The 14,035-nt window shown below is 33.3% G+C and overlaps 1 protein-coding gene across 2 annotated transcripts in view; it reads right to left on the minus strand.

Moving 5' to 3' along the window:
• The window catches only part of DYNC2H1 (dynein cytoplasmic 2 heavy chain 1), a gene marked incomplete at its 5' end in the record, with an annotated part of 370,982 nt that overhangs the window by 189,949 nt on the left and 166,998 nt on the right, over positions 1-14,035 (minus strand). For both annotated transcript variants that reach the window (XM_082660860.1, XM_082660861.1), the window contains 5 exons: positions 1,289-1,378; positions 5,695-5,838; positions 7,545-7,679; positions 8,233-8,352; positions 10,015-10,178. In XM_082660860.1, the coding sequence (XP_082516986.1) occupies positions 1,289-1,378; positions 5,695-5,838; positions 7,545-7,679; positions 8,233-8,352; positions 10,015-10,178 (653 nt within the window). The remainder of the gene's footprint in view (positions 1-1,288; positions 1,379-5,694; positions 5,839-7,544; positions 7,680-8,232; positions 8,353-10,014; positions 10,179-14,035) is intronic.

Genomic DNA, 14,035 nt, shown 5'->3' on the forward strand with positions numbered 1-14,035 from the left:
TAGCTCATTAAATTTGAAACATTTTCTGAAAATATTTTAAAATTTTGGGTAATCAAATTTTACAAAGTTTTATATGAGATAATGCATTATAAAAATGTTTAAAGATATCATGAATCTATAACAAATGAAACTACTGATATATCATCCTTATATCTAGGATCATAACTACTGACAATTATTTGCTTACAATTCCTCATTTTACACAAGTTAAAATTGAAGGCCAAATAGCTGATTTTCAGAATTATAGTAAACTATAAGACCTATAAAAGAAAAATATATATCCATAGTTTTCAGTAAAGAAGGAATTCTGCAGAAATCCTCAACTATAATTCTTTGAATTTCCAATAACACCCCTTGTCAAAGTGCTGAAAGGTACTTTGAAGGGTTTATTCTCTGTCTGAAGTAAAGATCTTCAACAAAATCACTCTAATCATAAAAATTACTATCTTATTCTATAGTAACAATATTAAGTATATCTTTTTCAAGATTTTCTAAGAAACCTATATAATTGGACCATAATAACTCTATTCCTCTCACTTAGTTAACTGCCTTACAAAGTGCTTTTTTAACATATCTCAAGCTATACCCAAGGACTGACATTAAAAAGAAGTCCTAAGTGAAAACCCTCTGTGTTTTCTATAATATTAAGAAATTTCTAAAATATGTTTCACTGTATATTCCTCTGGGTCCCCTATAATTTGAAGACTTATGACAAATTTCTTTCGTAACTCAGGATCAGGTGTTAGTTTACTTCATAATGCGAAGAATAGACAATTATTTTGTTCCCCAACCCAGGGGACATCCAGCAGTGTCAAGAGATGATTTTGATTGTCACAGCGGGGAAATGGAGGGCTAATGGCACCAGAAGATAGAGGCCAGAGGTGACACTAAATATCCTAAAATGCACAAAACAGCCCCCCACAACAATTAACTATGTGGCACAAAATGTCACTGGTACTGAGATTGAGAAACATCGGCTAGAAAATGACCTACATAATCCATCCTCGTTCCTTCTTTCAGTGGCTACTGACATGTTCAGGGTTAAGTCAGCTAACCCAGGGTTTGCTCTCCCTTCTTTACTTGTCACTTTTCTCCCTACGACATCCCAAGTGCTGTAAGACATTCTGGTTAGTAATGAGTTTTATTCTGGGAAAATATCAGAAATGTCAATTTTAATACCTTTTTAGTATGTAAAGAGTTATGTATAATTTAATATAATTTAACCTAATACTGTATTAAATCAAGGTTCAGGTAATATTTTATAAGTGAAAAACACAATGTTTCTTACCTTAAATAGGCAACGGCATATATATTCATATACCATATGTTTTAATGAGTTGATGAGAGACTGAATCCTCTGTTCTGTATTTTCAGAATCCTGTAGATAACAATTTGAAAATTGAAAAACCATTAGGAAATTCATGAACATTTAAAAGGCACCCCACAGTTTAATCATGCTTATAAATTGTTCCTCCAGACTCAAAACTGATTCTGGGACAATCATCTTCAGCAAACAGGCTCAAGGGACTAGACGAATAAGTGCATTAAACTTCTACATTAATATAATAAAAAACTGATGTATTTTTTAATGTATAGAGTTAAAGCTTTCAATAAATGAAAATTATAATCAATTACCAGTAATATCATATGAACTGAATTTGACCATACCACTTTGATTCCTACTGGCATTAAAAATACTACGTCAATCTGGGTTAAAGCCATTTAATTACTTGTATTATAATTACCAATCCAGCCCCAAAACAGTATGACCAGAACCATACTATAAAGAATTTTCTCATCCCCAGTACAGGAACTTAAACAATCTTAAACCATGCCCTCCAGCTTGAATTTGAAATACGTGGTGTAAAAATTCATACATAGTTTTAGTTTTTTATCTGCTTTTGTACCTCCATTGTACATGATTGCTATGATTTGAAAAATATCATTAATGGATATTTTATTTGATTAATGAAAAATGGCTTGGGGTAGGAATAGTGGAGGGGATGTTGTAAAGGCTGGCCTTTTCCCTTGGTGTGATATGAGTGTAAGTTTCACTTCATTCTGGGTGCAATTGGAGAATACATGCCTTGCAGAATTCAATTCTGGTATAACATTTAGACAAAATTGCTTGCTTCCTTGTGGTGATAATTGGCAAGGAAAAAAAAACTAGCAAAATAATTTTAACAGTTTAGAGAAGTACACCCAGGACGACAGGATGAGCAATAAAATGTGTGAAATTAGCAGAAAACATTGTGACTTGATACTCAGATACATCAAATGTAGGTTTCTGGCCATGTTAGTAGCATGTTCTAACCAAGAGAGCTCATTATTCACAGTTCATACCACGAACACTTCTCTTAATTTTACTATTTATTAACAAAGATCACATGTGAAATTGAAGCTTAGATCCACTAAAAGACACTCTAATGTGAGACAGAATATAGTACCTACAAGGTCCAGTAGATTTTCAATGTATGTACTTCTATGTATTTCAGATTATATTTTTCAAATGAACTCAAATGCCCACCTAAACACACATGTGCATATACACGTACAAACACATGCAAAGGTCAATGTTATTCAATGGCCGTATTATCACAGAACTATTGTCACTAAGGAAGTACTGAGCTATAAGCTTTTCTAAACAGTACAAAATAACCAGTATTTTTACTAAGTTGATTTAGACCTTCTAACTTATTTCTCAGTCCTTATATTTTATAGGGTCATTGAATTTTAACATACAATTTTTTTACTAAAAGATAAGAATGAATTTTAAATGAACTTATTACTGTGTACTTTCTAAGTAATTTATACAAAATTATTAATAAAAACGAAGTTAAGTATAAATGACTCTCTAGATTTACCTGTGACACAGCAAATTAGAAATATGATCAATATATCATGACCCAACTCTCACAGACTTTACACTATTACTGTTTTTTGTAAAAATTCTTCTACCAGCACAATATTATAAATGGTTTGATTAAATTTAACATATTAAAATTCAATTTTTTTTTAAAACCAAAGGACAAAGAACACAATTATGTATTCTTCAACCCTTTCCTGCATCTTGAAACCTTATCTTTGTCCAAAGGACATTACATATATACATGGGAGAAATGCTTACCTTGTCCCCCAGGACTGAGATGACAGATTTTACTAACAAAGCCTACCCCCAAAGCAGAAGCTCTTCGTTAGGTGCCATTTTATTTCAAATCTAATGTAAGAACAACTTCAAATGATTTACTTTAGTGGAAAAGACATCAGTAAACTTTAATCATTATTTGTAATCAAATAAAGATTTTCTGAAATAACTCATTCATGAAAATATTAAGTAGTCCATGCCAATGAAGACAAAGATTTTTTCCTGTTTTATTCTCCATTATATCACCCATGCACCTAGAAAAATGCCTGCCACATGGTAAGTCTGCGATAAATATTAACTGAATGAATAATAATCTTTCCTCAGAAAGATAGACTTAAGTAAACCTACTCGGATATGAAATTTTACTCCTAACTATCTAAAAGAACAAATTATTCTCACCCAAAATATAATTCTAAAAAACACTTATATTAGTATTATACTGAACACAAAAATTATAAACAACTTGATGAATTTGGTTTCATAAAAATATTTTTTAGGGTCTTCCCTGGTGGCGCAGTGGTTGAGAGTCCGCCTGCCGATGCAGGGGACGCGGGTTCGTGCCCCGTCCCGGAGGATCCCGCGTGCCGCGGAGCGGCTGGGCCCGTGGCCGCTGGGCCTGAGCGTCCGGAGCCTGTGCTCCGCAGCGGAAGAGGCCGCAGCAGTGAGAGGCCGCGTACCACAAAATATATATATATATATATATTTTTTAATAAATTAAAAAGCAAATTAATAAACCCAAAATATTTACGACAAAGGTTTAGTGTCCTTAATATATAAGCTCTTATAAGTAAAATTTTAAAATAGTAATACCATATTTGTAAAAATAATAATTTACCAAAGAAAAAACACAAATAATCTGATATTTATCTTACAAGTGATATTTATCTTACAAGTGACCAAAGACTTTCAAATATAGTGAAATATTTTTCAATTACCTAATAGGATAATTATTAAAAGTTATATAATATTCATTTTTGCTCAAGGTGTAGATTAAAAAGGCCCCTGTTGTTGTATTAGTTTAATATACCAACAGCATATATTTCCAAAGGATAATTAGACAGTATTTGTCTAAAGGCTTACAAATGTGCATTTTTGCCCGAGCTATCCAAGTCTAGGAATTTAACTAGGAAAATAATTGGAGAAACAAAACACTGGGGAAAAAGCCCTGTAAGTGTCTATAGCTATTTTAAACATAACCCCCAAATTCTTTGACCCTCCATCCATCATTAAAGTCTCTTTCCCCTTCTTGAATCTGTGTAGGCTCTGACTGCTTCAACCCATAGAATACAGCAGAAATGACCCAAGGCTGGGTCATAAAAGGCAATTCAGCTTCTGCCTTGTTCACTGAAATACATGTTTGGTATCTCAGTATGCAATATGAGGAATCCAATTACTCTGTGCTGTGAGGAAGCCAAGCTTCACGGAGAGGTACTGCAGTCAGCAGTCCTAGTCATCAAGTCCACCCACCCCAAGTACCAGATATGAAAGTGAAGCCTCCCCAAAACCACTTGCACTCTCAATTCCTCACAACCAAGACCCCAGACCTTGTGAAGCAGAGGTAAGCCATCCCTGCAGTGCCCTGACAAAATTCCCCATAGAATCCATGAGCATAAGAGAAACATTGTTTTAATCTGCTAAATTTGGGGGTAATAAGATATTCAGCAGAGATAACCATAACACCCTATAGGAGGTAGCTAAATAAAGTAGGGTATAGCCTCACAAGCTCTCAAAAATATTGTGTAGGTTTGTATTTATTGACATGAAAATTGTGTACAATATATATATATATATATATATATATATTTTTTTTTTTTTTTGTGGTACGCGGGCCTCTCACTGTTTTGGCCTCTCCCGTTGCGGAGCACAGGCTCTGGACGCGCACGCTCAGCGACCATGGCTCACGGGCCCAGCCACTCTGCGGCATGTGGGATCTTCCCGGACTGGGGCACGAACCCATGTCCCCTGCATTGGCAGGCGGATTCTCAACCACTGCGCCACCAGGGAAGCCCCTGTACAATATATTTTTAAAGCACAGTATTATACCTTTTGGTAAAAATTATGTGTATTCTTTAATATATTGTTCCCTCCATTAGAATACAAGCTTGATAAAACAGTGTATATTCCTGTATTCCCATTTTCTAGAACAATATCGGGTATGTATTATAGCCTCAAACAACATTGGTATACAATGAAATTTTAAATGTTGTTTTCCCCAGGTAATAGGATTATGTGGATAATTTCTTATCTTTATACCTTCCTGAATCATCCATGTTTTTTTTTAATGATCATCTGAGAAGACAATCATTTATTAATTTATACTCAGAACATAAATCATTTCCATTAAGAGGACTGCCACATTGGGACAGTTTGTTAAAAACACAAAATGCAACTAAGGAGCTAGTTTCTTTTAAATATAGTTTAAAAGTGTTACATATGGTCTTTTGAAATATAATTCCAAGCAACTTTTCTCAGGAAATTATTATAAATTAAGCAGCTAGTAAAGCAATCTCTCTCATTCAGTCTCAGCTATGGGGTAACCAACAGCATACCTGTTTGTTTTGCAGAGCTCGCTGGAAAAGTCGGAGAAATGCAGCCAAACTAAAACGGTACATGTTATTAATTTTTGACAAGTCAGAGATAATGAAGTACATCTTGCTGGCACTCTCAGCCAGAGGGAGATAGGCATCCCGCTCCTGTGGAACAAGGGGTGGGGGTGGGGGGCGGGAAGGGTGACACCTTAGTTCTAATGTTTTACTGCCACCTACAGACTGCTATGCACATATCTAGCCGCAGCCTTACTTTCAACATACATACAACAAATAAAGATTAATCACAGAATTTTATAAAGAAACTGCATAATCCAGCTTTTCTATTTTTAAGTTTTTATACTTCTTTTAATCCTAAGATATTACACTTTTGTTTTGTATTTTTATGTAACTGCAAGCAATGTATTCTAAATACTTCCCCTCTCCTCTGATTACAGAACTAGAAGTAGTACATGGGTTGGTTTCAATGAAGACCAAGAATACTTGTATTAGGGGAAAGAGGTAAGCACCTGTATTAGGGTTAAATGGAATGGTAAACAGTTGTGATCAGAGGTCACGTAGGTCATGTAAGACAGCATGGCACTACAGGCTACCCCTGCAGTGGAGAAAAGTTAGAACAATGAATCTAGTGTGTGGGACTGGTACCAACAAGAACACTGATGGAAGCAGAGGTAAAGTAGAAGACTGTAACGAGTGTCCACATTAAGATAATAAAGCACCTAGCATTGTTCAACATAAGCATAGAACCAATAATCACAGGGGCTTTCATTCTGACTGAAGGTAAATGATGATAAAGATGAAAGGATCATAGGATTAAATGGACTTGAGGTTATGAACTGAACTCTGAGAAGGCTCTCCATGTCATTCTGATCAAAGCACCAGGATTATAAATATGATACTGGTAAAATTATGTGTGTGACTCAGAGATGCCTGTTCGGAAAGAGAAGGCACAGAAAGTTCAAAATCCTTTTGGTATACAGTGACAGCTATGACATCTGCCAATTTTACCTATGGTAGAGAAGGTGGGATGACTGGATTGGAAACAGGCTATAGGTTTTCTCTTATTCTGATTTCAACAGAGCTCTTTCTCAAGTGAAGAAACTAATACTATGTAAGTGTAGAATTTGAGCAACAGCTGAAAAACACCTAAAATAACATTTGGAAAAGTCATTGAGGGAAATGGGAAATATTAAAGGATGTCAGTAAGGGTCCAGGTCAGGTTGGAGACTGGGAATTCACAATAACATTAATCTGCTTCATTGTTTGATTTTCTTCAGCAAATCTTTGTCATCGAATGTAGGAGGAAAAAAAAAAGATACATTGTACTGATATAAGGTTGAAATTTTGCTCTAGGAAACGTCAAAAGAATAAAGCAAGAAGGATTTTAACCATTTTTAAGAAAAGAGTTCAGATCAACACATTCATGGGGTCCAGGATGAGTAGGGAAGAAAAATGTTTTTGATGGAAAGAATAGCTTTTAACTCTTTTATTGATATACTTAACTTGCCTTAACTTAAGAAAAGTTCCAGGAATGGCAAAGATGCTCTCTAATAGTCATTTTAAACACGTTCATTTTCAATTTCAGTACAAGTTTATAGCTCTAGAACTTTGGATAACATGCCAGAAATCAGTAGTACTCAGCAGGGCTCAATGACCAGCACTCCTTACACTTGATACCCTCAACATCTATCGCCATCTCTATAATAAGAATTAGACCCAAGGACCTGGTGTTTTTGAATAGCTTTCTTTTTTTGCAGTCATCATTCCCCTGAAGTCCTGGTACTAAAATTTTTATCATATTAACATGAAAGTTTAAGAAAACAATATAAGATCACAAAGAAGGAAATATTTACTTGATCAAGAGAAATTTGGAGTTTGTAAGATTCTTTAAGTGACTCCTGAATAAGTGCACTGCTTGCTTTTGTCTGATTCAAAGATTCAATCAAATCCTTATTTTCCAAAATATTGCCTTGAGATGTGGCAAGTGTCTGTAGAAAAATTAATAAAATAATATGAACATTATTATATATATTAAAATAATCAATTAAAAGAAGCCCATGTTAACTATCATTAATTTGATGATGTTTTGGGGAACTTATGTTCTCTTAAAAGAATTTCATTATTTTACAGCCTTCTGTATCAAAAGACACTGTAAATCATTATATGATACTATATCATCAAAACATTGTATAAGTATTAATTTTATCAACCTAATAAAAATAAAGACTAAAGTTACAGATCAAATCATAATTTCATGCTACCTTTGAATGTTTTTCTGAGCATAAAATCAAATATTAATGAAATAATACAGTATAAAGACGATATTAGTTAAAAATTGCTTGTCTTAAACATTACTCCTAGAAGTCTTATATTCCAAGACATCTACCTTTTTCTATTTGAATTTTGACTTTAAGATACATATTGATGTGTCTTTGATACAACCAAAAACATGCTAAAGGTACTATAATTTTTTAAAAAACAATATTTGATTATAATCAAAATAATATAATATGAAAAATATCCTGAATAGCTCAATTTTACCTCTAAAAGAGATTCTTCAAGCTTAGCTAACTGTATTTTCTTATCTTCTTCCTGTTGTAATAGTTTTGTTTTCTGGTCCTCTAAATCAGGTTTCTCATGCTGAATAGTTAATGCCAAAAGCTTAAAAAAAAATCCAAGGTTATTCTAGCAATAAAGTTCAAACAAAACAAACCAAAATGAAAACTTCCCACAAACAGGTCTTATGTTTGATCAAATATTACAAGTATAATGATACTACTATGTACTTCATTTCATTCTTTCTAGTTAAACATATGAGACACGTTCACAATTATTTCTGACAAAAGAGGCAAACTGAATAGTTAACTAATTGATAAAATGTTAAATATTATAGGACACTATAAGAAATTGCATTACTTAACATATCAACATGTAATATTCAGTTCTTAAATTAGATTAAATGTATAAAAACTATGGAAGCAAACATTTTTAATGGTAAGTAGTCACAAAAAGAAATAGTTGCCTTACTTAAAATATTATATTAAAATCACAATGAGATACCACATCACATCCACTAAGATGGCTATAATTAAAAAGACAAATGATAATAAATGTTGGCCAGAATGTGGAGAAAGGGGAACCCTCATACATTATTGGTAGGAAAGTAAATTGTGCAGCTACTTTGGAAAACTTTGTCTATTCCTCAAAATGGTAAACATAGAGTTACCATAAAACTCAGAAATTCCACTAAAAAAGCATTGAATTATAAACTTTCAAGGGGTGAATTGTATGATATATGAACTGAATCTTAATAAAGCTGTTGAAAACTGCTATGTCAAATTCTTCAGTTTGAAACTTTAAAATAGGAAATGACATTTGCATGTCATAAAATATATTAATTCGAAATCTATTGTATAAGCATGTTCATTCAGTTCTTGTTAAAGTAATACCTAAATAGCCCTTTTCAGCAATTACTGTGGAGATCTTTTATATAGAAGAAGCAATTTGTCAATTCTGCCAAGCTCTGAGTAATCTGTACATTGTTTTATTTATGAGAAGTATCATCAAGTCAATCAAAAGACATTGTTCATAAAAATATGCAGTGAGTCATCTAGTATGGTAAGAAAAATATTTTAATAGCAGAGTTTTAAAAATTACAATAAAGTAAAAACCATGGTAAATATACATGCTATCATATAAATCAAAAGAGAAAAATATACTATTGTTAGATGGTAGAAAACAGGATGATACTAAAAAAGTCAACAGGATATCTTTAAAGAGGAAAAATGAGTAAGGGAGTGTATAAGTAAAAATCTGTACATGAAAATCATTTTGTAATTCATGTAATAACTATAAACTGTAATAAGCCATACACAGATAAAGTAAATTCAAACATGCAAATGCTCTAAGTAAAAAAAAAAAAAAAATGTTGGATTTGGAATCAAAGACCCTCACCTAGCTGAATAAGTCAATAACTGCAATTTTAACATTTAAACTTCAGTTTTCACAGTTAAAAAAAATAAAGTTGCTAATCTTAACATGTATGATCCTCCATTTCTCAAATTCTAACAAATATGACAGACGTAGACTGTAAAATTAAAGTTATACTGGAAGAAGCAGCAATTTGACATTAGCAACAAATATACAATTCTAACACTAATGGAAAATGAAATAAACCCAAATGTGTTACTGATTTGCAAGTATATTTTCAAAATCATGAGTTTAAATGCTAATCAGTTTAACAAAACAGCTTCCCACTCAAAATATTTCATTAGTATACAAAGATACTAAATATTTCTAAGGCAAATGATTGTCCATATATACCTGTCCTCGTAATCCACTTCTTGTTGTAGTAAAGTTAACCTCAGTAACGATGGAAGCTGCATCCGGTGGAATAAAGGGATTTGGGTTTCTTGTTGACAAAAAAAGGCGAAATTCTTCATTGTAGTCGATAATTTTGTCACCTATTTGTACCACATAACGTGGTCCTGTTTTTTCAAAATGACATAATTAGTTGGCTGGAATATTCTGTATTTTGCTACATGACATTAAAAAATATAATTTTCTAGTACTTCTAAATAGTTTTTACTACAGGCTTTTCGATACAGTCCAAAATACAGCAACAGCAAGGCCACCCAAAAGACTATTAACGAGAATGCTCTACTGATCAATCAGCACTTATGCAAACAAGGATAAATAATATTCATTAAGACAATCCTAGGATACTGAAGCATCAAAGGAATATCTACTTATATTCAATATAGTTTTAACATTAACTATATGTTTGATATTACCAATTTTTCTGAAATGTTTGATTATAGATGACAAAAATAGAAACTCTTATTAATTATTCTCTACTTCAAAATTCATCAAAGTGTTTATTGTACTAGTATTTAAGATGTAACACTTGAAAACAGAATGACCTGGTAAAAACCTGGAATTAACAACGTATGAGTAATTGCAAAGAATCCATTATTAATGTCAAAAAAGATTTATTCAGACTGCCGTACACAGGTACTTTGCAATAAATTAAACTGAGAAAAAGTAAACTTCTGCGTCACAAAGGAGTTTTTTTATATTCTAATATAAAACACAATTATATTAATTATACAACATATACAGAAAAATCAACAACTGCATGCATTACTTATGATTTTAACTGATAAAAAATAATTTTTTAGGTAAAAAATATATATTATCAAAGATTATTTTCTAATGTTAAGAAAAACAATGTAATGAATTTTTGAGAATCCTAGAATAGATTTTAAAATTTACTTAACTTTTTAAAGTTAATGTGAAAAGAATTCAATATGTACTTTATGAAAGAGGATATGTAAATGGTTAAAAAACAATATCAAAATAATGCTGAACTTTAACCATTATTAGTAAAAAACAAATTTAAAGGTTCAATGTAATAACTCTACATCAACTAGAATGATTCAAGAAAATGCAAGCAGGATAAATGCAAAGAAAACTACTTCTAAGGACATCATAGTAAAACCACTGAAAATCTATGACAAATGCAGCACAACAATAATGCAAAGGCAGGTATTGAGTATATGGAGTTAAAGACCAATACTGGAAAAGTTTCAAAGTATTTATATTAAAAAAATAAGTCACAGACGCATACTGTTATACACAGGGTAGCCATTAAAAACTACCAGGTTAATTAGAAAACTACATTAGTTATTGCATGAATTGGTTAACTGTACTACAAACTGTACTACAAACTGTACTACAAACTGTACTACAAATATTAAGACTGCCATGGTGAATAAAAATGCAAAACCAAATGATACACTGTTTATGAGAAACACACTTTATAAAGAAAACCAACAGAAAATTGAAAGTAAAAGAATGGAAAAATATACCATGCGAACACCAATCCCCAAAATTAGTGTAATCATTCTAATGCCAAATTCTAAAACTTGAGATACTTCTAGAGACAAAAGACAGTTGATAATGATAAAGAAAATAACCTAACAGGAAGACAGCACATTCCAAATATGTATGCATCCAAACACACAGCTTCAAAATATTTAAAGTAAAAATTGACGGAACTAAAAGAAAAAATTCAAAATCATAGAGACTTCTTCTCAATACATGATAGAAGAAATAGAAATAAAAAGTAAAGGTATAGAAAATCTGAACGTTACTATTAACAAACTTGAATTAATTGACTTTAGAGAAAATTAAAATAACCAAGAGCAAAATTTACATAATTTTCAAGTGTACACAGAATATTTGTGAAAATTAGCCAATGCCAGATCATAAAAAAAGCTTCAACAGGATTAAAAAACTGAATACAGAATAAGTTTTCTGACCACAACAGAGATAAGCTAGAAACCAATCCCAAAAGGGTAACTAGAAAATATCTAACTCCCTGGAAATTAAACAACAAAAGCAATGAGTAACTTATGAATTAAAAAAATACAAACCAAAACTTGTGGTATGAAACTGAAGAAGGGCTTAGCAGAAAGTTTATAGACAAAAAAAATGCATATATTAGGAAAAAGAAAATAATGAATTATCAATACTTTGAATTTCTATTTCAAGAATCTAGAAAAAAGACAACCAAATAAAATCTAAGGAAAATATTGGGAATAAAATAAATAAAAAGCAAAAATTAAAAATACAATAGAGAAAATCAACAAAGTTAAAAACTGGTATTTTGAAAAAAATCAGTAAAATTGATAAACTGACCTACCAAAGAAAAAGAGAAAAAAATTATCAATATCGAAAAAAAGACACATTATTGAAAAACTCTCAGAAATTTTAAAGTTATAAGAATATTATATGAAAACACACCAATATATTTGACAAATTAAATGCAATAGACAAACACCTAAAATAATCTAACTTGATATATACACAGAATATAGATTACAAACAAAACTAAATTAACTCAGGGAGAAGAAATCAAGATGGCAAAGCAGGAGGATACAGAACACATCAAAAATATGTCTACACGTGAAACAGTTCTCACTGAAAGTTAACTGTAGGCTAGCAGAACTAGAAGACTGTAAGAAAGATGCATATAGAATTGGGTATAAATGGATGAGAAGCTATCAGGTCTGGACCTGTGCCCCTAGGAGGGGACTCAGAAGAAGAACGATCACACAGACAGAGATCCTCTCTAGGGAGTAGGTGGTTTGAGTCACAAATTGGGCACCCTTGTCAGACACTGAGAATGTGAGTCTCCTTGCTGTTTGGAGGGCTGGGGGAACTAACAGGAGGGCTGTGAGAAGCCTGGACTCCATTCATGAGGAGCACATCCTCGCTTGCTTACTTCCAAAAAAGGGCGGAGAGGGTGGACTGAAACTGCATGGGTGGCTGACTGGTTTCCTGTGACTGCTCCAGCACACATCCCACTCTAAGTCTAGCAACTGCTCCAGCCTCACTGGGGTGAGGGCTGCTACAGCTGAGCAGAAAGCTCAGCTGTGAGAAACAAAAGCAACACAGACCTAAAGCGTGTCTGAGCAGGGTGGGAGCAGCCATTACTGATGCTTACACAGGCAGCACATTAGAGCAGCCATGATTTCTGTCTGTGGTCAGACAGCCACAATTCGCACCCAGACCAATGCCAAGTGCCCATGCCAATCCCTCTTGCCCGGGCACTGCTCCCCTCCTGGGCAAGAATGCTGGTGCTGGGATTGAGGAGAAAACAGATTTCAAGGGAATGGAGCCAGCTCAGACCCAACCCTCAAAACTTCTGCTCCACACTATTTACAACAGCCAGGACGTGGAAGCAACCTAAGTGTCCATCAACAGATGAATGGATAAAGATGTGGCACATATAGACAATGGAATATTACTCAGCCATAAAAAGAAATGAAATTGAGTTATTTGTAGTGAGTGGCTGGACCTAGAGTCTGTCATACAGAGTGAAGTAAGTCAGGGAAAAATAAATACCATATGCTAACACATATATATGGACTGTAAAAAAAACCAGTGGTTCTGAAGAACCTAGGGGCAGGACGGGAATAAAGACACAGACACAGAGAATGGACTTGAGGACACTGGGAGAGGGAAGGGTAAGCTGGGACGAAGTGAGAGAGTGGCATGGACATATATACACTACCAAATGTAAAACAGATAGCTAGTGGGAGGCAGCTGCATAGCACAGGGAGATCAGCTCAGTGCTTTGTGACCACCTAGAGGGGTGGGACAGGGAGGGTGGGAGGGAGACGCAAGAGGAAGGGGATATGGGGATATATGTATACGTACAGCTGATTCACTCTGTTACACAGCAGAAACTAACACAACAATGTAAATCAATTATCCTCCAATAAAGATGTAAAAAAAAGAATCCAACAAAAGAGAGAGAAAAAAAAAACAAAACTTC

The sequence above is a fragment of the Grampus griseus genome, assembly GCF_964374135.1.
Source record: "Grampus griseus genome assembly, chromosome: 8".
NCBI lineage: Eukaryota > Metazoa > Chordata > Mammalia > Artiodactyla > Delphinidae > Grampus > Grampus griseus.